Here is a 27063-nt window from a genome sequence, read left to right on the forward strand (position 1 = left end):
TTCTGCATCCTGGTGACCGGCCTGGCCCTCACCGACCTGCTGGGCACCTGCCTCCTCAGCCCACCTGTGTTCATCTGCTACGCCCGCAACATGTCCCTGATCAGTATGGGAGGCACAAGCCTGTGCAAGATCTTTGCTTTCGCCATGAGTTTCTTCGGCCTGGCCCCCACGCTCATCCTGTGCGCCATGGCTGTGGAGCGCTGCCTGGCCATCAGCCACCCTTACTTTTACTCCGTACACATCCGGCGCAGCTTTGCCAAATTCGCTCTCTTCTTTATTTATGTCTTTTCTTTGGCCTTCTGCCTCCTGCCATACGGTGGCTACGGCAAATTCAGACAGTACTGCCCTGGGACGTGGTGCTTTATCGACATGGACGCCACAGGGGACGACCAGGCCAGCTTGGTGCTGGCCTTCTCTCTGTCCTACTCGTCCCTCATGGCACTGCTGATCTTCGCAGTGTTTGTGTGCAACGGTTCAGTGATTGTCAGCCTGTGCCAGATGCACCGGAGCCAGGTGATGCGGCGCAGCTCGGTCGGGTCGACGGGGAGGAGAAGGAAGCTGAACCTGGCCTGGTTCGCACAGGGGGAAGAGGAGGTGGACCACCTGGTGCTGCTGGCGCTCATCACCGTCATCTTTGTGGTCTGCTCCCTGCCACTCACTGTGAGTTCACATTTTGACCTTCCCTCAGTTTGTGTTGTGCTGTTTGTGGGTCACACGCATTGATAGGCCTACCCACTCACTCTGGGTGACTTTTAGGCTCCAACGCATTCCGTGGTCCGTCCTCAGCTTTTTTTTTTTTGGCAGACCTTACCTCTGAATCAGCATGTTACGGATTCATGACATTTTACAGTGGAAAAGGGAGAACGAGCTGACACCCTGATGTGTCATTTATTCAGTTGTCAAAACATGAACCTTAACTCCTCAGCAAAATCCAAAGAAGTAAAGTTTGTATGCTGAAAGGGGAACAGAAAACAGGAGTTTTAGTTATTGTTATTATTAACATGAGTCCCTGACTGGATGTACGTCGGCACACTGACAGTAGAGGCTTTATAGCATGGAGTAGGTCAATTTTAGAATTAAAGAGTTTCTCCTACTAAAATGTATGTCTTCCCCTTATTCTATATTCATTATGTGCATAGAAAGTTCAGCTCAACTTGGCAACCGTTGATTATTTTGTTGCTATGGTATGTGTTTGTGCTCCCTGTTGAAGTCTCCCAAACGGTTGTGCATTGCTCTGCTGGCTGGCTCCACAATTAAAGGTGTGCCTGAGAGTGCAGCCTTCACCACACAAGGCATGGTATCGCTGTGTGTGCGTGTGTGCGTGTGTGTGTTTGTGTGTGTGTGTGTGTGTATACGTGCGTGTGTGGGTGTGTTTACTGTGCTCCATATCTGCCCCTGTTTAAAAGTAAGTGTGTCAAACCTGACAACCCTGGAGGACTGGTCTGATCCCGCCTTTCCCAGAGGGCAAAGAAGTCCGAAGTTAAAGGTGCCCTGCCACACAAAACCGTATTAACTTGTATTTTTTGAAATATGTTAGGTCCATATGTGTTTGTGTTATGTTATGTGGTAGGGCTGGGCAATATATCGATATTATATTGATATTGTGATATGAGACTAGATATCGTCTTAGATTTTAGATTTCGTAATATCGTGATATTAGTGTTGTCTTTTCCTGGTTTTAATGGCAGCATTACAGTAAAGCTATGTTAACTTACCAGACTGTTCTAGCTTTTCTATTATTTTCCTTTACCCACTTAGTTTTTATATACACATTAATGATGATAATTTATCAAAAATCTCATTGTGTAAATATTTTTTTTGTAAGCACCAATTGTCAACCCTACAATATCGCTATCGAGGTATATTGGTCAACAATATCGTGATATTAGATTTTGTCCATATCGCCCAGCTCTATTATGTGGTGAATGTGAAAATGAACTGCTACCTCCTCTGTCAGCTCTAGCCACTGAAAAGAAAGCAGAGATATCAGGCCAATTAAAAAAGCTGGTCAGTCTGACGTGGTGTTGCCTGAGCTCATTACTGTTCATGAGCTCGCCCAGTTGCGCTGGGTAAAGGATGCTGATAGCCAGGCTGTCATTGGATAGCTGTTAGCCAATCAGAGTCAAGCAGATTAGCTTGTTGAATATTAATGAGAACTGGCACAAATCGAGCTGAGTCTTCCTGCAGGCTTTCTATACCACACTAGAATGGCTTTAAACTAGGGCTGGGCGATAGGGAGAAAATCAGATATCACGATATTCGTGACTAAATACCTCAATATCGATATTGCGGCGATATTTTAGGGTTGACAATTGGTGGTTTAACAAAATATCTTCACACTTAGATTTTAGATAAATAATCATCAGTAATGTGGACATAATGTCTAAGTGGGGAAAAGGCAAATAATAGAACAGCTAGAACAGTCTGGTAAGTTCAGTAAGTGACATCACTTTACTGTAATGCAGCCTTTAAAACCAGTAAAAGACAACACTTATGTCATATCACGATATTACGATATCCAAAATCTAAGACAATATCTAGTCTCAAATCACGATATCGATATAATATTGATATAGAGTATTGCCCAGCCCTACTTGAAACAAGGTAACCAAGGCATTCTTTCCACAAAAAAATGTTACAGAGTCCATGGTAGAACTTCAGACATTACCACAAAGTAATGAAATCTGTGTGGCAGGGCACCTTTAACCAGTCTCCCGTCTGCCCATAAACATTAGCCAGGGGTCCTGAGGAAAGTCAGGTTTAGGGAAATAAAAACTAGCTGCAGGATGTGATTAATGTGGGTTATATTATAAAGGCATCCCAGCTTTCACATATTTGTGTCAGCCTTGTTAAAAGCCGTGGTCTGATGATCAGTTAGTTTACAGGAAGCAGGAAAAAGTGTTTTTTCATGTCCTCGCTCTTCACTAACTACTCATAGTCTGAATCTGGAGGGTTTGTGGTAACACTTGGCCTCAGGGTTTGACTAACCTATGGTGCATGCAGCAGCATTCGCCCAGAGTTGTGGGAGAGACAAACCTGGGGAATGAACAGTGATGACGATATACACGTTATGAGTCAGCGTCCAGGAAACTGAAACCCCAACTTCATCACTTGGAAAGCGTATTTGTTTTAGCTGTATAGAACTGTGGGTCGTTTATGTTATAATAAATAATTCTTCTTCTAAAATTAACCTTTTACCCTCTAAATTGATTTGATTGCTTGACAACCCTATTTTTAGATTTACTTATCAATATTCATAAGTTAATCATCTCCACCAACAGTAGTAGTGAATAATTTAAGACCCTGTTATTAAGTAGTTAGTGACTCTTGCGTCATTTCAGCAGATCCTTGTGTGTTGATGTTTGTTTGTTCGCTCATGTGTCTACATCCTTGTGGTTGGAACCGAAACATCTGAGGCAGTGATGATGAAGTGTCTGAGACGAGCACATCTCAGCAGACGTCGTGAATAATGCCAGTTTGCCTGAAGCACAACAGATGTTGGCGAAAAAAAGTCTGATTCTGTTTATTGCCATGGAAATATAGTAAAGGGCATACGTAGTAGATGCTGCTCTCAGCACTGGCATTCAGAAGTTTTTTCTTGGGCTGCAACTAACAGGTATTTTCATTGATGATTAGTCTGTCGTTGATTTTTTCCCCTTAATCGATTAGTTCTTCCCTCTATAAAATGTCAGAAAATGGTGAAACATGTCATCACAACTCAAAGACAGTTTACTGTCGTAGAGGAGTAACACAACTATAAAATATTCACATTTAAGAAGCTGGAATCAGAGAATTTTTACCCAAACCGATTAATAGATTATCAAAATAGTTCGCAATAAATTAATTAATAAATTCAAACTTTTTTTCATATACATATACACAACACACACACTGCATATATGTGCACACTTTTACTCATATTACAGGAGTCATATAAAGTACACAAGTTGCATTTTCAGTCATTGCACTCGTATGTGTTACATGTGTTTCAGGTTAGTCGTAATTTTACTCGAAGCACTTTCATGTAACTAAAAATACTTTGGAGAACGATGCTTTCGAGCTCTGAAGAATGGGCTCTGTCTGCAGTTTGCCCTCATCAACAGGGACTGCATGCTGGTAGATGTGGGAAAGATGGAAAACAGGTGCAGGAAACGAATGCTTCCTTTTCTTGGCAGAAGAGATGAATAATTGTGGAATCAAAAAAACATTCAAATGCAAGCGCTGTTCGCCTCACAGGCATGAATAATGTCGCAGACTTTGTATTTACAGATCTTACAGGTTGCGAGATCATGTATTTGCTGAGTGACTTTTGGACAAAAAAAAAGAGCATTTGCTCTGTGCATTTCTGAGGTTTGAGTGTTTCTTTAGTCCCAGCAATGTTATTCATTATTCAGGAGGTAAAAGTTCTCATGCTGTGGATGCGATCAGGGAAGTGGTAAAAGATGATTTGTGGGAATTTTTAAAAATAAGCCAATTCGTTTTTTGGAATTGGTTAGGGAGTGTGTGTGTGTGTGTGTGTGTGTGTGTGTGTGTGTGTGTGTGTGTGTGTGTGTGTGTGTGTGTGTGTGTGTGTGTGTGTGTGTGTGTGTGTGTGTGTGTGTGTGTGTGTGTGTGTGTGTGTGTGTGTGTGTGTGTGTGTGCGCGCGCGTGTGTGGTGAGCTGACGTAATTTTAAAGAGTAATCCACGGGCTGTGAATGTTTGGCTTGTTCACTGTTACCTGAATCACACCAGCTTCCCAGGCTCGTCAGTCTACAGCCCTGGCCTGGTTATATATGACCTCCCACTGATTTAAACCTCCAGTACACACTGTGCAATTACAGTAGACAGCGGTTAACCTTTAAGATAAGGTGCCATTACCCAATAGAACTTAATGCGATGAATGTTATCACCGCAGCTGTTCTGTGACAAAACGTTTGATTTGTTTGATGTAGCGTGAAACATGAGGTTCGTCTCGGTTTGTTGAGGGACGGACTATTGACACATTGCTAGTGTAATGTTGTGCCATAAGGAATATATGGCCACTGCTTGTTAAACATTTTAAAGTACAGATGCAACAATCCATCTCCAGCTGTAGAGCTGTATTATGTGAGGTTACACCACCACATTTACAATACAATCCACATACATTAAAGCAGGAATATAACACGGTTGGGTTTCTAGGAACTAGTGCTTGATTGAAAGAAAGTTAATCTTTTAAACCAAAAGCACAAATCCCATACATTTGCTGGTTTCAGCTTTTCAAATATGAGAAGGTGCTGCTGATCATTGTATATTGAATATATTTGGGTTTTGAACTTTTGGCTGAAAGAAAAAAAAAAAACAAGCAATTCAAGATGTCCCTTCTGGCTCTGAGAGGTTCTGGTGACTTTTTAGAGGGACTAAATCAATGATACAGTCATCAAAGATAAGATTAATAAATGGATTTGCGCTAAAGCTGATCATCTTTAGTTAGCTTCGTGAGACCATCCTGATCTCGCGAACCCCAGTTTTCCACTCGCAGATCAGTCTGGCATCTTGAGATTTTGGAGCCGTTTGCCAAACGACTGACCAATCAACGTTGGTTTTGAGGCGGGTTTAGGTGGTGATAGACAGATGGTTTATCCAATCAGCTAACCAGTATTTTCAGACAGCGGTAGCCCTAATTCTGTTAGCCGCTCGCTAATGCTTTTTTCTCTTGGATCCTTCTTTTGGAATATGGACCGGGAACCTGAAATGGTGCCTTTTATTCGTAAATTCTCGTTACACAAACGGCAAATATCCTTTAGCTATCACCAACATAAGTGATGATAGACAGATGGTTTATCCAATCAGCTAACCAGTATTTTCGCTCCTTCCCAAAAGTTCTCCAACGGTAAGTTCCCAGATGGATATGCCGAGCAAATACAAAGCAATCCATCTGGCGGAGTCAGGTTAATCTTTAGTTGCTGCCCTTTGTGTAATTACGGCCCTGTTGATTAATGTGAGGAACTAGGGTCAGTATTTCAAGTTGACACAAGGGAAATCATCCCTTAGGTCTTTCTTCCCCCCTCTTTGTCCTGTCATTTTCACTTTATAAATGATCAAAGCTGCAGGGGACAGGTAGAGCTTGCTTATGACTATCACCAATATCCACCCCCCCTCTCCCTCCTCCCTGCTTTTCCCATGGGAACCACAGAAGCTGTCTATGATCCATATGCTGCTAGTCAATACCTGGATCAATAAAGTGCTGCACTCATATCACAAGCTGTTTGCTAGATTGTAAGTTGTTTTAGCTCTAATTTGACCCCTTTATCATACCAATCAATAGCTCAGACTAACAGTATATATTTAAATAACTCCAGGGCAGGTTTTGTTTTAAGGTGACTGTAGCAACTGTAATCTGTAGCAGAACTGTGGGATAGATTTGAATAATTGATGCTTTGGATAAAAGGTTTCTATTAGTGAAGCTATTGTGCCTGAGTCTTAGTCAGCAGACTCATATTGACTTGTGCATGAGGTCAGAAGACAAGGAGTGCAACAAAGATCCATAAACTACGTTATATCTCACTGTATTGTTGAAAGTATTATAAGTATCAAAATAGCAGCTGTAATGTGCGTTCAGAAAAAAGATCCTGTGATCATTAAAGTGAAATGGTGACCAGAGGTCAGGAAGTTGGACATGGAATGAAGAATTGAAGGTACTCCCTGGAGATTTTTTATGAGCAACGTTTGATTTACATTCATTGTTTCTCACCAAAGTAAAACTTTTGAGAAGCTGTTTTAGTTTTGAAAGAATTTAAAACCAACATTTTTTTCATCCATGCTTGCATTCCAGCAGTCCTCTTCTTCTTTGTCTTTGTTTGTACAATTCTACATTTCTTGGCATGTTACTTTTTGCCATCAGCCAAATAAGCTGAAACTATTGGCATGACCATATATTGCAGAGATCTTCAACTGGGGGTCCAGGGCACCTACGGGGTCCTCAGAGTAACTGCAGGGGGGCCACCAAATTATTGTTCAGTACAGAAAAATACTTTGCACATCTATAACGTGAGACAGGTGTGTCGGAGGGGGATACGTAGGTCAAAGGTTCCAAAGAAACTCTCTTACACTGTCTAACTTACAAAAACATTTTTTAGTAGTAATTAATTTAATAGTAGGCAATGTTTCGGTACTGGACCTTCATCTGGCAAAATGAATGAAGGGAGTTTATTTGCAACTTTTGAAAGTTAACTTGAATCCAACAAATTATTACCAAATGTAAATCAGAGTGAAAAAAACCAACAGTAATGATAGGTTAATCAAAAGGATTAACTGTCACATGTATATTTAACTTTAAAAACATTTATTAAATCATACCAACCGTTATTTTTATAGCTTATAGTTTTCCATGCACTAAAAATGAATAAAGGCATGAGGCTTTTATTGTAGGCCCAGATTAATATGCAACTTAATTTTATAAAATATGTAGTGGGGGGGGGTTCTGCTCTGTCCCTCTCTCTCAGATAAGGGGTCCTTGGCTTAAAAAACGTTGAAGACCCGTGATATGTTGTGTCACCATGTGTGCGTGCACAGGCATCTTCATGCATGTGATAGTAATAAAATGGGGACACGCTCTTAAAAATGTTGCTCCATAGCGCTACTTATGTTTAAAAAAATGAGTGTATAGTATATTCACATTTTACATTTCAAATCAAAATCAAATTGACTGTTTTTGATTTAATAACTAGTAGTTTGCCAGCATCAAGTCTGACAATTGTATTGCATGTTGTCCCCGTTTCTCCCAATCCCTCCTACTATTCATTGTAGCAACCAAATAAAGATTAAAATGCAAATGGGAAAAAAGTCTTGGGGGTTCATAAAGACCAGATTTGGAAATTGAAAAAAGGAACTACCAAACCATTTCCAATGGCGCTGAACATAACTGGCAAACTGTGCTGATTGTCAGGAAAAAAGATAAACAACAGCTCTGACACATTTACAGTCACAGTGCATCATGCCTCCATGAGTCTGCGTAACACCTCATAAATCTGGGCTGGCTGACAGACTGGGCAGAAGGAAAAGTTAAAAAAAGAAAAAAAAAGAAAAAGTATGAAGCAAAAGATTCTGTTGTTTGAAGATGCAAAAACATAATTGTTCACATGTTCAGGGTCTCTGAGACTGAAGAAGGATTGAGGAACCGGTTAACAATGCCATATGAAGACTAATTCTAGAGGAGAGCCTACCTAAAAACCATTAAAAGTATATTACCCCGTAGGACTTTAACCATAAGCATACAGCTAAATCAACCTTGGAATAGTTTCAAAACAGCCAGGAGCTCTTAAAGTCCTTCAACAAGCTCAGTCAAAGGCCAGGCTGGAATGTTATTGAAAATATGCAGAGTTACAGGTTTTGATTCATCCACCTGGAACCAGAGTTAGTAAATCCGTGTGGACGAAGAGCGGAAGTCCCCAAATCCAGACGTATCCAAGATGATTCAAAGATAAAATCCTTGTAATGCCTGCCAGAGGTGGTATCAGATGAGTCTGCTTGTGCAGTCTTTGTGACTGCAGCGTAGTGTACCATGACCTTTGCATGAGTTTGAGACATGGGAGTGGTCCACTCAGAGATGTAAAGACATACATGCTGTGACAGAGTCAAGACAAGAACCAGTCCCCCCAAACTGTTACTGTGCTCCAGGTGCTGCTGGGAGATAAATCTCATTGTAAACTTCATCCAGGTTTCTATAAGAAGAGATGATGCTCCGCAATCTGCAGCCGGCTTTTGTGGACTGAACAATGAGGTTTCCCTTTTATGGTGGATGAAGGCTTAATCCTCCAACATATACACAACACACGCACACTGCACTGAGTCCTAATGCTGCAGGCTTGCTAATCTTGCCCTTCAGTTTTACCCTGCTTTGCTCTATGTTGTCCCGTTTTACTAAGAGCCAGCAGGTGAAATTGGACAACACATGGTGGTAAGGAAGATCCTCGAGGTAATGAGGTGTAGATATTGAACCGCTTCAATATGTCGTTGAAATGTGTGCTGAAGAATATGGCCTCAGGTTTCAGTCGGACAATAAGAATAAGAATTTGTAATGGCTGAGGCACAGAATAACCATAAGAGAGTGAAGACAGATGTGTGGAGCAGAACAAAGCAGCAGGTCATTGTTCCATGATGTGTTTTTAGTTATTCGGATGAAAACATTTTCATGAGTCACTGACCCATTTATTTGCATTACTGGACCTAGCAGCATCATTTGCATGGATTCTGTAGATTGAATAGATCAGACTCCATCCTCTCCTGTTGAATGTCAAGTTAATACATTTAGTGGATATGTTTTACTTTTTCTCACCACTTGGCGAAAACAAGCTTTAAATACTGACATAACATCAACTTTTAAGTTGATATAGCAGATTTGTTTGCAAACAGTTACTTATTTACACATCCAGCAATTATGAAGCAACATTATCATTTATTTGAAGTCATGTTTCTGGTCACCTGGCCAATGTAAGTGCTATATTATATTCTCTTTTAGCTCTGTTTTTGGTCTCCACCAACTACTGAGGAAAATAACCTCTCTTTAGTCTCTTTAGCTGTTAAATTCTCCTCTATGTTCACCAGCTAGTCGCTAACTTTGACTTTTGGCTGTTCGGTGCTGGGAAGGTAGTGTACAGTGGATTTTAAGAGCATATGTGCTGAAAACAGCTGTCTGCTGCTTCTGAAACTATGAGAACAGGGAGAGTGAATTAACAAAGTCGCGGTCTGGAAAATCAAACAATGAGCTGAAAGATGCTAAAATGCTTCATAAAGGTAAGGGGAACAGCAGAGTTGGGTGATAATTCTCGGTGTTCATCCCCTTTCACATACAAGTAGTCCTATGATTTATTGTTAATATAAATATATTAATTATAAGCACTTTAAAGTTTTAATATTTGCCCCCTTGTCCTAGCCTGGGAAAACCCTGACAAACTTCCAAGTCAGTCTGGCCAAGAGCCCATTCAAGCCCATTTCCAATTTTTCCAAATCGAGGCACCAATCACAACCGTTGAGGTGGGCTTTACACGATGACGATAGCGCAGCGAAGGCAAGCAGCTTTCACCGCTTCGGCAGCAACCCGTTGATGCCGCTGCTACGTCACCCGGATTATCCCATTGCGTCCAGAGGCATTTAAGCGGCGTCCGTTGGTGACGCCCCTTTGGAAATGCGCTGCGAATGAAGCTTGCCCAGACCCACTCTCAGTTACAACTGAGAAGGGTCTGGTGTCAACCAGGCTGCCCTTGTCCTATCCATCACCTTATGTTTTGTTAATGCGTCAGTTGCCACATTTTTTCCTAGTCATACTTTTCTTTCAGTTAAACTGCGTCACAGCTTTACTGTTAACCCTGTGGTGAAATTTTTGCGGATTTGAAATCAATACAACATTAAAATGAGCACTGACATTTCAACAATGAACCATATCCTGTTTGGGGCTTTATGTGTTTATGCATAATGCATTCTTATTCTCCGTCCCTTGAATGATCTCTATCTACTTCCACTCAGACTGCTTGCCACATATTTTCTCTGTAGCTACATATTAAAAACATTACTTTGGTGATACTAAAAACGGGGGATATAGAGCCAGAAAATAACATCAAATGTCATTTGTTCCCCTGTACTGCTGAAATCTCAATGACCCTATAAATTACAGGCCCTGAATTGTTGAAAATGATTCACAGTAAAATAGATGCCATGATTTACATTTATTTATAAGATGCCATTGATAGGTCCATTGTGTGTTTATGAATATGTACAGTACACTGTCAGTATTAGGCGTACTGCATTTAGTTTGATTTTGTGAATACATAATAGAAAATTAGGAAAACTAATACACCTGCCTCCCAAAATTGACCTAAATACGTCTTTGATGTGCATACACACGTTGACAAACATCTTTGAACAAAAGCCCAGCAGTGTGGGCAACAAATGTGCAGAATGCGACAGATGATGTTTGGAAACATTTTTTCATTGGTTCTGGTTTCAGAAGTGTGCAGATGTTCTTTTGAACTATTGCCTTCAAAAGGACCTGCGGTCAGAGAAATGACGAAAAAATATGGACCGGCAGATAACGGACATATTTCTGATATTACCTCTCCAACATGGGTGTGACAATAGCTTATCCATACAAGGGCCACGTCTGTGAACTGGTCAGATTTAGTCTGTGAACTAGGTCAATAAGAAAGACAACGTCTGTGAACTTGTCAGATATTTCTGTGAACTTATCAAGAGACAGACTGTGAACTGTCCCGGATTTATCAAGGTTTACCGAGATTAAACTAAGCTTTGTTGCGAAGGCTACATCGTAGTGAAAAGTAGAACTACTGCCATCTTGTAATGGGTAACGAAAACACCAAGTAACCGGAGCCAAAAGGACCTGTGGTCAGAGAAATGATTTTTTTTCTTCTTTTTTTTTTAAATCATTTTTACCTGCACTTTAATGTTTTAATTTTTTTTTTTTATCGTTTTTTAACTGCTCTTTAATGTCTTATGTAAAGCACTTTGAATTACCATGTTGCTGAAATGTGCTATACAAATAAAGCAGCCTTGCCTTCAAATAGAAAATATATATTTTAGTGAATATTGGTAAACACATTTTTCAGTCGTCTTGATAGTATTATTAAGGGACCTTCAAACAGTGGGCTGGCCCTTAAAGGTGTTTTTCCTAAGCTTTTTGTTCCTGATGAAGGCCTAATACTTGATGCGTATACGGGTATTTTTAAAGAACATAGCTTTTTCAATGCGTTTTGGCCTTTGGTAGCCTTCTGGTAACAGTTTTTTTCTTCTTTTTTTGGCTTCTGATTGGCCAACTTCTCCTTTTTTGCTGTGACTGGGGTTACTTGATAGTTCTTCAGTTGTGTTTTTGCGCTTTGTTTAGGCGTTGGTGTTATTGTAGAGTCATATAGGTAGTCTTCATGTAAATGCTGCAATTTCAATTATTTGCTTGACCCAGCTTTTCTTTTATGACCTAAGATTATTTTTGTACCACATTTCAGGCAAAGAAATAAAATATTTTTTTCAGTTGTGTCACTATGACAGGGAACAATCCACTTACAGTACAGTTCCTTCAGCTGAGGTTTCATTCTGATATGACACATGCTATCACTCTAATGAGAAGAGGATTTCTAAAAAGGAACTAAATCTCAGGTTTCTGCTATTTTATTTTGTTATTTTTGGATATTAGTTAGAAGTTATTAGAAGTCTTCTTCATCATTATCATGTATGTTATTTGTAAGTGCATATTTATATGCAGTATATATACCATTAAAACCAGCAGCTTTTGGTTTACGTTCACATAATTAGCATCCCAGATGAGCCCCTCTTCTTTTTCCAGTGTATATTTTCTGTGATTTCTTTTCCCGCTCTGCCTGGAAATGTTTTCCTACTGATCTGCACTTGTATTGATTTGCATGCAAAAGAAGCTTCTATGAATCAATTAAATCAATGAATTTGCAGGCTAGGCACACCTTTTTTTTCCGCCATGGCGGTTGTCTTTAATAAAGACCGCAACAGCAGAAAGATTTCCTTATGATGCACTTGTGTGCAAAGTCATGAGTTGGTTGTGTGCGTGTGTCTTAATAGGGCTAATCAGAGAGGTAGGTTGAAATGTTCACTTTTGTTGCCAAGACATACAGAAAATATCAGGACATCTTTCACACACAGCCGTTTAACATATGTACAAACAATGTTTTTAGCGTTCTCCGTATTTGTCTCTCTGGGTTCTTGCCATGTATGTTCCACAGTTATTTGTCTATCCATCAGCATCTTCATTGTTTACACAGCATTGCGTGAACTGTGCTCCACACCCAAGAGTAGAGTTTCTCAACCGTAGGGTTGGGACCTCTTGTGGGGTCACATGATATAAAGTTAGATAATATATATTGTTTGTTCCCAGTTTATTATTAAACATTTTTGATGATTATGGGGTTAAGGCTGAGAGGTTAAAAGTGCCTTCAGAAGAAGGAGATGAAAGAAAGGACTTGGCAGCTTGCTGTCAGGGTGCTGTTCTGTTTGTTTGCTGTTATTTTTGATGTTTTTTTTGTTGTTAAATTAATAGACACCACAGTTTTTGCACTTCGAAAGCTTCCTGTCCAGCTTCCTCAAAACGCCCCCGCCACCTCATCGGCCTTGGCATGAGGCGGGTGGTTTGACAATAGGTTTTTAAAAAAAACAATCTATTCATGCTTTAAAGCTTTAGTGCGTAACTTGTTTATATTAATGAACGTCCGTTACATTCAAGCCATTCCCAAATGAGTTGCTACAAAGCTACACACAACTCTCTCTGTATTTCTCAGTATGGCTATGTTCAGAAGATTGTGTCTTTCGGCGACTTTCGTGAGCAGAAGCTCGAGTGAAGATAATTACCTCTTCTGAAGAGTCCATGTTTTTGTAATCCTCCATGTCCTCCTTGGCTATAAGAAACTGTTTGGGGGTGGTGCGCGATCACAGAAGGCTTGTGTCATTTGGATGCAACGACTAGACTACAACAACAACAATTCCTCATGGGGGAGACAGAAACTAGGCACTAGAATCAGAATCAGAAAGGGTTTTATTGCCAAGTCTGTTTTTAACACTTACAATGAATTTGTTTTGGTGTTGTTGGTGCACGTCACACATTCTCTAAAGGGAATATTAAACAATATAAGTATAGGTATAAACAATATAAGTACAAGTATATGTACACCATATGTATTAAATTAAAAAGAAAGAGAAATAAAAAGAGCATTACAGCAGAGAGAGTACAGTGGCATGACGAGCCAGGGGTGGAGTGTGGAGAGAGTCAGGGTGGTTTCCGGAGGGGAAAAAACTGTTCATGTGGCGTCATGTTTTGGTCCTAATGGACCTCAGCCTCGTGCCAGAGGGGAGTGGCTCAAAGAGTTTGTGGCCGGGTGCAAGGGATCGGCCACAGTTTTTCCAGCACGCTTCAGAGTCCTGGTGGCGTATAGGTCCTGGAGCGGCGGCAGATTGCAGCCAATCACCTTCTCTGCTGACACACGCTGCAGTCTGCCATTGTCCTTGGCAGTGCTAGCAGCGTACCAGAATGAAAAGCCTGCCGTCTATATGTTTCTTCATTGCTTTTCGCTAGTAAAAGAAAGAAAAGAGTGATATTTTTGTTGAGAAATTTGATGTCGAAACAAATCCAGGTATTTTGCCAAACGCAAAACGGATCCAAAATGGAATCCGCTATCTGAAATCCTGGTGTTAACTTAATTATTTCATCTTCCGGGAAATGTTGGTGCAGAGAGAACAATAGGATTCTTGTTTCATACTCCACCTTGCCAACACTCTCAGGAGATATATGGTCTTAATAAAACTTGGCTAAGCTGCAGCAGTGAAACACAACACACTCCCATCAAATGAAACGCTAAGTGAAGCAGAATGTGGCGATGCGTCTGTTGTTGTGCCGAGGGACATGTGAAAACGGTAAACGGCGGATATCCACCTCAGTAACAACACACTGGAGAATCAGCTTGATTGACATGACATGAGACATGGGACGCATTTCAGCTCATCTCAAATCTTACACCATGAGAAGAAAAAAAGAGGTAAAATAAGAATTCACCCTTGTGATTTAAGGCAAAATTAGTCTTTTAAATCTTTAAAATCTTTTAGTGTAACATCATCCCTGAGTAAATAAATAATAATTGTTATTGGGGGTTTCAGTCCAATTATAAATATTCCCTTTCCTGTTCCCGGAAGTTGACTTCAGCTTGCATCAGATAGATTAAGATTTATGGCAGTCGTGTTGTGCTGTAGCCCCGAGTGGGTGTTCACTTTTCTATCACAACTTGTAAAGTATGATGTCTGTGTGTGACAACACAGCCTGAATCAATCATTGATTATTCCCCCATGATCAAAGACCTCCGTTTTCTGATCCAATTGTAATAGAAATTGTTTTGCTTTTCAGTTTTGGTAAAAGGCGTCATTAAATCTTGTTTTGCGGCCTTCCCAAAATGCTTTTTGCGCTGCACATAAAACGAGTTTGGCCTTCAAAGAGCATCTGAACCCTTTGACGACTGGGACTAAATAAATCCAATAAGATAATTGCAACCAGGCAGCCAGTGCAGATTCTGTGCGGCTGGGACTTTAGGGCCCACTGAACTCTAGCTGTTGTTTACAAGTGCACAGAACTTGAAAATATGGGATGGGAATAAGTCGTCCCCCCCCTCCCCCCACTCCTCTACTCCCAGAGACTCCCTCACTGTCCTAAAAATACCTTCAGTGGCATTGTGAAGTCACATGTGGAACAATAGCTTGATGATGGCTTTGTATAATGATGCTGACAAATGGTTAAATCCCCAGATTAGTTATTTGAATTTTTATTTTTTTTAAATATGTGCAGCTCAGTAATGGAATTGGCTACTTGATATGGAGGAACGCAGGCTACGTGTACAAATATGTGTATTTGGGATAAACAAACCAGTTGGTGATGAAGAGAAGTGTGCACTTTGGGCTTGGTGAGGTATTTGGTGATAATGAAAAGATCAATATTCAGAAAACAGCGTTTGCCGAATGTAAGGAACTCTCGTGTAGCAGGATTCGCCTTCACCATGGCTTACCCTCAGCACCGATCACAGCCCAGACGTGCATACACCGTAAATGGAGAGTTTAATTAGTACGACAACAATCAGCTGAGACAGTTAACCTGGCACTGCTCTCCTGATCTGTCCCCACACCTCTCTCCACTGCAGCTGATTGCAGACCACGCCCACCTCCACAACGTGTATATCATTTGTAACACTCATGCTACGTTTACACGTGGCCGGCTATTTTCATAAACGGACATTTCAACCTCTCCGTTTTCAAAAACAACATCGTGCACAGCTGTCAGTTTTCAGAAAAGTGTTTGTTTACATGTACCCGTGTATATATGCCACCAATGCCATCAAGAGCACGCCAAACCAGGTGGCAGTGTAACGAGAAGCTCAAGCCCACGTTAGCCAATCAGAATCCCCAAAATAGCAACAACAGCAACCAATCACTTCCTCTCTCTCTCGGCTGCCTAAACCTCTGTTTGTCTCAGTTTACATGCAAACGTGTAAACAAAGTTTTCCAAAATCTCCACTCTGGCCAGAGGTTTTAGAAAGTCTTGTTTTCAGAGGCAAATTCTCCGTTTGCGTGTAAACAAAGGGTACAAACGAAGGGAAATGTTTTACAAAATAACCATGTACGTGTAAACGGGGTATAAGTGTTGAAACGGGACGTATCTGTGGATGAAGAAACATTTGTTTTGTGATTGTGCTTTTTAGTTTAGTAAGAGCAAAACTGTTAAGTTAACTAAGACGGAGTTGTGTACTCACATACTAGACATTAAAAGAAATAGTTTGACATTTTGCTCATTCACAAGTACGTATGTTGTTACCATTCTTGCATTTTCTATTGGTTTTATATATACATGTCTTGTTATATTTTCAGTGTTTGACAACGTTGTTGTGTCTCGTAATCTGATGATGGGATTAGTCAAATGTTCGGAAGGACATGGAAATAAAATTAGGGGTTGGGGGGAAAAAATCGATACAGAATAGTATCAATCTATTATTATATATGTGTTGTCAGTTTGTCTGCTTGACAATCCAATTTTGTAGCAATACAACTGAAGTGAGATAAACAAACAGAGAAATTTATCTTTTTAGATAAAACAGATGTTGACAAAGTTTCCTTTTGGAGACATCATTTGAAATTGGGGAAAATTTGAAGTTGGAAAAAAGGTAATAAATTGCAATATATCGCAGAATATTGCAATATGTTTAAAATCGCAATAATATCGTATCGTAACGTATCGTGAGGATTTCGTATCATCATGATATCTTATTGTGAGGCCTCTGGTGATTCCCACCCTTAAATAAAATACACTATTTTTATTTATATCGCCCAAATTCACAGATTATCCTCCAATGGCTCCACAATCCATTTTAGGTGTCAACGTGTTTGTGTACTGTGCACTGATGAATGCCGTAATCCAGGCATCCATCCTGTCTACGGTTGCTGTTGGTTTAGCAGCCTGGTAGTTGACAGGGAGGAATGCTGGATACCAACCGGGCTGACAGATTGATCATTTAGAAAAAAATGAGCTAGCAAACTTTCCCAGGATAATTGAAGGTCAAAAATAAACATGCAAGCACATCTGCACGCATGCTTCCAGTACTTATCCGCATTCACTTACAGACACTTCAAAGGAAGAGATTTGTGGTCCCTAATTCACATTAAACAAAAACACTGCACAGCAGCATAAAGAGTAAGTGTGTTTGTTGAACAAAAGTCTGAATTGTGCAAACCTGCACATTGACTGCAGAGCATCATGGGTTTTTGTTAGTTGTACAGTGTATACATTGAAATCTACATCAGTATGCAGCAGGTGGTGTTCCTAAAACAGTGTTTAACCGAAAACAATGTTGTAATATTGCTGTCATGCATATCAGTTTAATGAAGTGTACATTTTTTTTAAAGTCCAAAAACAAAACAAAAACACCTACGGGTTTGGGTTTGGCTTGTTGTCAAAGAAGTTGTAAACTGCAGGCTGGCAGTGCGTGTCAAGACTTGAAATCTTTTGTGTGTGTGTGTGTAACGCTCTGCTTGTGACATTCTCTGTCCAGCAAGCTTTGCTTAAATGCCAAAGAAAATGATTGAATGCAGTTAATATCCGATGAAAGCTGAAGTCTTTCTGCACATTGACAACTCGAGGTCTTCACTACAGAAAAACATCATGCATCCAATGTCACTATACAGTATGTGTTATTTTTTATTGCTGTCAAACAATTAAAATATGTCATCGCGCAATTAATCTCATATTTTTATCTATTCTAAATGTCCCTTGATTTCTTTTTGTCCCATTATTTTTTCTCATTTTAATGCTCTTATCAACATGGAAAAGTGGATCTTTGTGCTTTTGTCGCCTGGCTTTGACAAGGGGGCGGAGAATTTGCATCAGCTGTGTGCTTGGCCATCAAGTGGTATTTCAGACTGGACGTGCTGCGATGATAGCTCAGTTCACGACAAAACACACAGATCACTTTGGTCTTGTCAATGGAACCATTTGGCATTTTTTTAAAGTAAACTTTCCATTCAGAATGTTATTGGCATCCATTTCGGAGTCTCGCGCTCGCCATCCACTCAAAACGTAACGTTAGCCTACTACTCTTCGGCCGTCTCGCAAGCCCAGACGAGTTTAACTGACAGCACTAGTTATTTTCCCCACATCATTCTTGTATGCAAACGGATATGACCGACCATGTAATGTCTTTGAATAAGGTCTAGTTCATCATTAGTGATGAAATTACACTCTGAAGTAGGTCGGGGGGATGACGTACACCTTGCATTTTAAAAGAAACGGGTGCAATTTGAACAGACTTTATTGGCATTGTTGTAGAGGTGGCGTGCTGCTTGCGAGAGCAGTAACACTGAATAAGTAGAGCCACAACAAAAGTGCCAGTCCTAACTTCTAACAATACTCCTATCATTGAGATGACATGAAATTGCCATATTTCAACCCAAAAAGCTACAGATCTTAGCTTTAAATACCCAAAATGCAATACCCAGAATGCACAAATGTATAAACTCTGGGATTTTAATAACCTAAATACTGACTGGAAGGGAATAACAGGAAAAGAGTTCAACGACTGAGCTCACATTTTACGAAGTAATGGCCATCATTACTGTATGTTATGCTAACATAACACTCACAATTGTAAGTACATTCACCTTTGTTTTCACTTCCAATGAAGTGGTATAGAGGAATATAAAGTCAAACTAGAATATTATTTACAGCCCGCCTGGTCGTCCAACGAATTATCCTATCACAAATGTTATTACATCCCCAGAATGCAGGGATACAATTTTTGTCATAACCAATAGGAATGATGGATAAACCTACAAAAAATAGGACTGAGGATATTAAAACAACAAACTGATTTCAAGTGAATGTTGTTCACCGCCAATGAAAATAAAAGATACAATTTCTAAGGCTGAGTTGTGCTCAGCTGTTGGCAAATGAGATGATGAAGTGTGCACATCGCCTGGAACTAGAAAAGTGGGATGAAAATTGATCTAATCATGAAATTGAACACAGGTATAAGCCAACAATCGCACAAATCAAAGTAAAATGTTCAGAACACGACAAAGAACATGGTTACCTTGGCATTACCATCTTTCAAAAGATAATCTGCCACTGATCTCAAAGTGCATACATGGCAACATCAACAAATCACCAACAGACAGCAACCATACAGTACAGGCAGCTATATCTCTGTTGAAGAGGAACTGTGGTGAACACTTGTTGGGTCCCTTGCAACAGACACAAGGTTTTGCAGTATGGCCGTGTCGACCTATTCTTATCATCTACTGACACATATCAGCCCATCACGCCAAATTCTTAAGTTGGGGTTTCACCCTTGCTTCCTCTTCCTCTTTGGTGTAGCTACTGTGTATGTTTTTTCGTCGACTGTTTCTTTTTTTCAGTTGTCAAGCTGTATCAAAACTCCAACAGCTTCTCACCCCACACATGATGTATGTATGACAGTTTATTCATCAGAGAGCTCACAGTGATCATTTTAGTTTGCTCTAAATTCTTCAATTTACATTATTCCGGAGGAAGAAAGGGTGATAATGGTAGATTCTGTACAATTAAAGGGGGTGTTTCTCACAAACTGTTGAGCAACAGGGTGTGTGTGTGTGTATGCACTTCCTATAGAGAAAAACTCAGTAATAAGCATAATTCACCTGAGGAAACTTGTCTTAAACAAACACAAGCTGACTTTACTTCCACATGTTGCTGCCACTCATTAACATAATTTTCTCGCTCTTTAAAATCTTGCTCTTTTTTTTCTTGCTCTTTAAACAACATTTACATTTAGTAAACAGCAGCTTAATACTGATAAACGTATGCTCAGGAAGCTAAAGATTTATTTTTTTCCCCCCTGTGTTCAAGTCACTGAACAAAGCCTGAAGAGAAATTGGCAAAAGAATAGGTTACATGCGCCAGATGGCATGGTCACACTCTCTCCACCACACACCCACTCCTTCTCACTCTCTGCGTCTCAGATGACAAACAACACCTCCTCACTAACTTCCTAACTGCTGATTGTGGAGCGGTGAAATTCCCCATCAGTGTAAGAGCACTAAGCTTTACATCTTTACATGACACGTGTGTGCAGTATGACTCACCACCAGCGTATCATCAGGTCCCTCAAGAAGTCAATGAGAGCAGAGGTCGACCCGGGAGCAAACATGTATATTTGATTCTTTGACTACAATTAAAAGAGCTAAAGGGGAGGAGGGAGGCTTTACTTAAAAAAAACACTTAGGCTATAATTATATTCTGCAGTTGTTTGTGAGAAATAAAGGCAGTGGGTGGAAATCCAATCAACTCCAGTGTTCCTGGATCAATGCACTTAATTTAAAAGCTTCCCCTCACAGCATCAAGTACAGATGTGCAGTGTGTGTAAAGATTTTTGAATTTGTGTTCAAACTTTCTGTAAACTGTATGCTGAGTTACAAGAAATGAAGGATGGAAAGTGACTTTGATGGTAAAGATAGGGCAGAGGTATAGTGGAAAGACTGAGTGAACGTTTCTGACATTTGAGGGCAAATTAGAAGTGTGAACTCCGTTTTATCTCCTCACTTGGGAAACTCGTCAGGCTTAAAACAACTTGTTATTAATCCACCTTTGTGGATTGCATGGGACACGTCGCTCGCAACGTGTTATTTAAATACATATTGCGGTATAGGTATACAATAAAGGCATTTGATTTTTTTTTAACACCCCACACAATTATATTTTATTTTGTTAAGACCATATCTACTCCACCCTCCTAATGAGCCTTTCACAAGTTACAATAAACACAGTACAAGCATAAGTATTTGAAGAACCTGCATGTGCTCACCAAAAAGACCCAGCAGTGTAGTTCACACACCTTTGGTAAACTGTGCTGCTGATTCCTACTTATTTGCTTTTTTTTTCTCCAAGAAATGAATATGTTGATATCAACCTCATGTCTTTACATTAAGATGATGTGTTAAGCATAACATAAAGACTTTAAGCAAGGGAGAAACAGTTAGCCAGGTTCTGTCCAAGTACGCCTACCAGCACCTTTTAATCTTAAAAATAAACATGCTGTACTTTAATTGTTTAACCCATACATAAAACAGAAAGGTCATGTTGTAGGATAAATAACATGGTGTAATTATTTTCTCCAGCCGTGTGGAACCACCTGGAGTCTTGGCGTGGGAGGGGCCGCAGATTTGGCGTCAGAAGTGGGCAGCAGTGAGGAATTATTATATTATATATACGCTAGCCCTATTATCACCTTTAATTTCTTCAATTATAATCACATATTTCTATACTTCACCAACCACAGACATTTTAGTGAATGAATCAACCTGAAACAATACAAGTGAAAGGGACACATTTAGCTGGTACAGAGCCAACAGATGATAATAGGCTATGTGTTGTTTTTATCGCATACCCAAGTGGACAAAATAATCACACAAGATTGATATTGATCTTACTCTCGGAAGGAGAGCAATCGAGCATGTTTCCCAAAATGTCGAACTACTGTACTCTTTTTAAAGACTAGTGGCACCACTGCAGCATTTCTCTCTCTCTCCCTCCCTGCTGGCTCCTCTCCAAAAGGCCTGTAATCTCTGCGCTGCCTCCTCTCATCCCCCGTGTAATGATCCTGCAGCGAAACAGGATCAGGAAGAAGGAGTTGGGAAGAGTCCTCAAGGACCGCGAGATGGACGATAATGGACCGTAGAGTGTAGACAGCCATTACGCGGTCTGTTTCCTGAGAGATACAGCGATCATCAGCCTTCAAATAGCATCGTATGGGTCTCTGCCAGGATGTACCCACGTTTACACCAACTGGGTCCAGGTACTTGAAGATTCTCAGTCATCTGGATATCGACGAACTAAGTAAAATAAAATATCCTCAAGACTAAGTCCTCTTTGTAATAGAAGTTTTAGGTATAAGGTACTGTACAGATTGCAGATCTGCAGTGGATGGCGATAGATGAATGTTTGTGTTTGCACACGTACACAATCCAGCGTACTCTATGTGCAGCTGCCTGCGAATGTTCTGTATGCATCTGTATACAGTACATGTGTGAACGTATTTGCTTTTGCTGGATTTATATGCCTATGAGCATACTCGTGGTATGTTTCTTCACAGCTTTCTGCATCGGCACAACTCTCTGTTGTAATCACTCTGGTCCTCGGCTGCTGTGCTTCTGTGCTGCCCTTTAACCACAGACTGATACATTTATATGCTCCTGTTTAAGGAGAGCCTGACATCTCATCAGTTTTGGCCCCACGGCCTAACAGCGCTTGGAGAGGACAGCTTGTGATTTGTGAGGCACTCTTCGGGCCTTGAGGTCTGGTGAGAGGACCATAAGAGGCAGGGTGGCATGCAGGAACAGCAGCAACAGTGAGGGTGGTAATGTGGAGCGAGACACCAAGTGTGAGAAAGACGGCAGAGCGTATGAGGATGCATGTCTGTTTGAAATGTTTCTAGCAACACCGCATGATGAATAAAGTGTTGGGTAACATGCACAGTGCGCGCTGAGCACGAGGCATTTGTCATTGTGTTTGTTAGTGTGTTTTATGACAGTAGGCCTAAGATTAATTTTTACTTCAAGTATTCATTCAAATAACAAATTGTTGCCAGCATAAGGTCTGTTTCTATAAGTCTAAGTCTAACTGTATACTGGACATATTTCACTGTTTTCTATTTTTTAGGCTTTTGAAACATGTATTTGTATCCACTGCCTCCTGTATTGTGCTGATATCCTGGCAAATAGATCAGATTTAGTAAATCACTAGTTTAAGACTAGTTAGTAGTTACTGAGAAGTTAGGAAGAACTTAACGGACAGTTTTAGTAATTGAACAGATGTAATTTTATGAACAGATGGTGCAACCCAATCCTGGAGATATTCACTACATAACTTGTTCAGTTTATTGACAATAATTATACAGATGAATACAGTAACTGATAGAGGGAAACTGACTGTCTGACTGTCAGATTGTGAAATGTTTTGTTGGTCTATTGCAAACATTCCCAGAATCAGCAGGTTTAAAAAGGAAACTGAAGCCACACTGTCTCGATCTGTGTACATGTCAATTCTGACTGTGTGTGTGTGTGTGTGTGTGTGTGTGTGTGTGTGTGTGTGTGTTTGCTTCTCTGTGTGTCAACCCATAAATACTTCAACATTGTCCTTTGTGCATCTAGCCTGTGCAATCAGTGAAATCCGACAGTAATCCTGACTGCATCGGTTGTGCAATTCAAGAAATTTCAAAGAGCCTCAAAACCTCAAATACTGACTAAAAATCTGGCCGTTGTTTTGTTCCACTCTGGACCGTTACCATCGCTGAAACATCCAAGATGACGGCGCTGTTCCAGGGTGTTGGTTTTAAGTTATAATGCCAGTGAGCTCAACATCTTCTAAGACGCATCAAAAGATAATTGCTGTTGTTTTGAGTTTGCACACAGTCAGCCTCTTCCTCTTTTCCTCTCTCCAATTCTCATGGGTGTATCTTTAGATCAATATTTGAGCGACCACATCCGCGTGAGTTTAACCAGTTAATGAGCGTAGAGAGGACATAGCCCTGTGTCTGGTCCCTCTGGATGTCTGGTTTGGTTTGATTTGGCTTGGCTCTGGACTTGTTCCCTCTGGCCACTCTCACTGCGTCTCCAGCTTATGAGTTTTCAGTCCAGGCCCTAGCAACAGGGAAACATTTACACCAATGCATAAAAGCACTCAATCAGCACAAGCCATTAATTAGGCCACTGTTTGTTGGATATTTCATGGAGGAAATGGAGAATTGTTGATAGAGAAGAGTAGCAAGGTGACAGAGACGCTTCCTGTGCCAGCTGCTGCTTCTCTCTCTGCCCAGGATGAATAAGCAGCCAGCTGCTGCTGTCTGGACTGCCTCTCTGCAGCCTATTATACCTTTAAGGTCAATACAGGAAAAGGTTGTTGTCTTGTCATGTGGCATTGTCTACATCTGTATTCAGGGCTCTTTGTGCTCCTGAAAACTGAAGGCGTGCGTCCACCGAGCGCGTTTTACTGGTATAAAGAGAGGGATGTTGACATTTGGTTAAGCTTAGCATAACAAGATGAACCACAGCCTCAGCTGACACTGATACTAAACACACAGTCGTGTTTTCTTCATCTGGTTTTAACACCAAGGTACCGACAACGCCGTCATGTGCTGCTGTTAACAGAGGCTCGAGTCAGGTTCCATTCGGCTCCATCCAGCAGACAACGTGTTTAATCTTCTTGTGGGATGACGGGTTGCCAAAACTCTGAGCATTTCTTGTAAATCCACAAGTATTGTCTTGCTTGCAATTGGGCGACGTTACGAAAACACAACCAAAACCCCAAATAAAACCTGCTCTTAGGGAGTACTTCACATGTATCCTTTCTAATCCTAGTAATAAATCACCAAAAAAGTGTGTCTAGTAGTAAAGCTAGTGTCCAGACAGTATTCCTGGGAACACAAAATGATCATTTACTATAGAAATATACCAGCAGAATCTAACCTAAGGGGAGAACACAAAGTGATTTTATTATTTTATTTATTTTTTATTTTTAAGAAAGCCGATAAGTAGTGATTAGAGAAGCCATGACGACAGTATTCTAGATGAGTTGTAAGGGCTTAGAACATAAGGGGGAGAGAGCAAAGATGTCGAGATGAAGCTGCAGATAAAACTGCATCCTGAGCAGCTTCCAGGAAGTGAGTGTGAAGCAGGTGCCTGCATATCTGCTTACCACAGCTGCTCTGGATAAGTAAAGGTTAAAGCTCTGCCGTGCCAGCACGATTGACCGACTGACCTGCTGGTTTTGATTCTGGTTATCTAATCTGGGACAGGAAACCAGCAGCGCTCTGCATCGTGAGACCTGGACAGATGTCTTGTAGAAGACACAACTCTCTCGTATTTGCTAGGCTTTACTTTTGTAGCATATGAATAGTAAAGACTGCGTCTAACCTTGACCCTCTCTTTCTTCAGATCGCAGGCTTTATCAACGCCATTCACCCATTTTGTGGCGACGCGGAGAACCTGACAGCCTTCCGCTTCTACGCCCTCAACCCCATCGTGGATCCCTGGGTCTTCATCATCTGCCGCAAGTCTGTGTTTCAACACCTTTGCTCTCTGCTGAGCTGCCGCTTCGGCAGAAAAGCTGTGAAGTCGACAGCGCACTGTGCTCTGTCTTTACCCCTTGACGCTCACACTACGCACAACCCCCAAGACGGGACAGTTCCACAGAGCAACATGTTCTCCAGTTTACCTCTGTGACCCGACAGAAGCTCTCGGGCAGCGCGGGGGTGGCTGGAGGCTCGGAGGCCTTGATGCCTGATAAAACATTGGAGAAAATTTGTGAATGAAACGTTAACATTTGCATACAGGACTCGCCATTTTAAGGCAGAAGGACTTTGACAACAAAGTATCCGTCACAATGGAAATCTTTCCCCATGAACAAACTATTGCACTGGGTTTTAAACTTCCATTGACTAATGAAAACTCTTCCCAAGTTTCATGGAGAATTGTGCCATGAACAAACAGCACTGTAACTTAGCACTAAGAAACACATGAAATCATATCATGCCTATGAAAAATCGGAATATATGCACTCGGGTAAAAGCTATATGGGTAAACAATATGCATGAATGTATACTGTCTTCTTTTTTCTCTCAGCCTTTTCTTTAAGACTACTAGGTTGTCCACATCTACTGATCCATGACACGAGATGCAGGTCACACTCAACATGAAGATGACGATTTATTTATAATTATAGTATTATGTAGTCAGTGACAGGTGAGTGTGATGTCACTTGGTTTCCCAGACAGGCTAGCAGTAGCCTTAATCCAGAGTAGTTAACTAGAGACCCTTCCCTATCTCTACCCCCCTACTTCGAACTCGGCCTTCATTTTGATCTCAACTAGACACCTGTAAAGTTTTGTGACTGCATCTTGCACGACAGCATGCCAACATGCTGATGTTTAGAAGGTACAATGTTCCCCAATCTTAGTTTAGCATGTTTCCTTGCTAACATTTTCTAATCAGCACTAGACACAGAGTACAGCGGAGACTGATGTCATCAGTTTTGCGGATATTTTGTCATAAACCAAAGTACTGAACAAACGTTTTGACCCGATGATGGAACTAAATGAAAACTGCTAAATTCACCAACGTTATCATAATTCATTATCTTAGCACCATAGAGAACTGTGCCAAATATATGGCAGTCCAAGCCATTTCAACCTCAGGGTGGCGTTCAACAAAAAGTCAGGGGATCACCAAGAGTCATCAGGCTTCATTTTCTCAGGAAACATGAACGTCTGTACCAGGTTTTCTGGCCATCCATCCAATAGTTGTTGAGATAATTTAGTTTGCACCAAAGTGGCGGGCCAACAGACAGCTCCAGAGCGATGCCGCTAGCGTGGCTAAAAAATGTAACAAGCGAATATTTTCTATTCCTGTCCAGCAGATAATGTTATTGTATTGCATGCACATTGGCTTCCACCCTTCCTTCTACTTCTCACTGATTTCTAAACTACCTATGATGATTGCCTGTGAATGTTAAACTCTGCTGCTGCAAAATGCACTGTGAGAATCAGTTTGTTGTTGTTGTTGTTGTTGTTGTTGTGACTTGTAATACCGTTACTGCATTTAAATGTAGCGTATTTATGCCCTTTCACTGTGCTATAATGTTGTGTATCCTTACAGTTGTGCTGGTTTGGTTTATGCAATGGACTGCAGAGATACAGGGATAACAGATGTAGGGATTTGAGTTCAGTTCTATATATATATATATATATATATATATATATATATATATATATATATATATATATATTTTTTTTTTTTTTTGTTGCTGTGTTGCTTTTTGCTTTATAGTTTTTACTTGCATGATCCGAGGTAAGTCAGACACATGCCACTTTGGTCTTTGAGGGTATTTAAATTGAAAGAATACATTTTTAGATAATAAAGTTGTATTCATTATATGGTACACATTTTGTTCATGTGAAATAAAATATTAATGTAAGAAAAAAACATCTCACAACGTATGTCTGTGTATGTTTCCAAAG

At 40.5% G+C, this 27063-nt stretch overlaps 1 protein-coding gene across 1 annotated transcript in view; it reads left to right on the plus strand.

The window, feature by feature from the left end:
- ptgir (prostaglandin I2 receptor) overlaps positions 1-26765 on the plus strand; it is a 27669-nt gene extending 904 nt beyond the window's left edge. Inside the window, exons 2-3 of the mRNA XM_028573504.1 lie at positions 1-660; positions 24983-26765. The exon at positions 1-660 is cut by the window's left edge and continues 402 nt beyond it. Coding sequence (XP_028429305.1) covers positions 1-660; positions 24983-25270 — 948 coding nt within the window. The 3' untranslated portion in view covers positions 25271-26765. The remainder of the gene's footprint in view (positions 661-24982) is intronic.
- The last annotated feature ends 298 nt before the right edge of the window (positions 26766-27063 follow it).

Source organism: Perca flavescens, chromosome 3 (genome assembly GCF_004354835.1).
Source record: "Perca flavescens isolate YP-PL-M2 chromosome 3, PFLA_1.0, whole genome shotgun sequence".
Classification (NCBI taxonomy): Eukaryota; Metazoa; Chordata; class Actinopteri; order Perciformes; family Percidae; genus Perca; species Perca flavescens.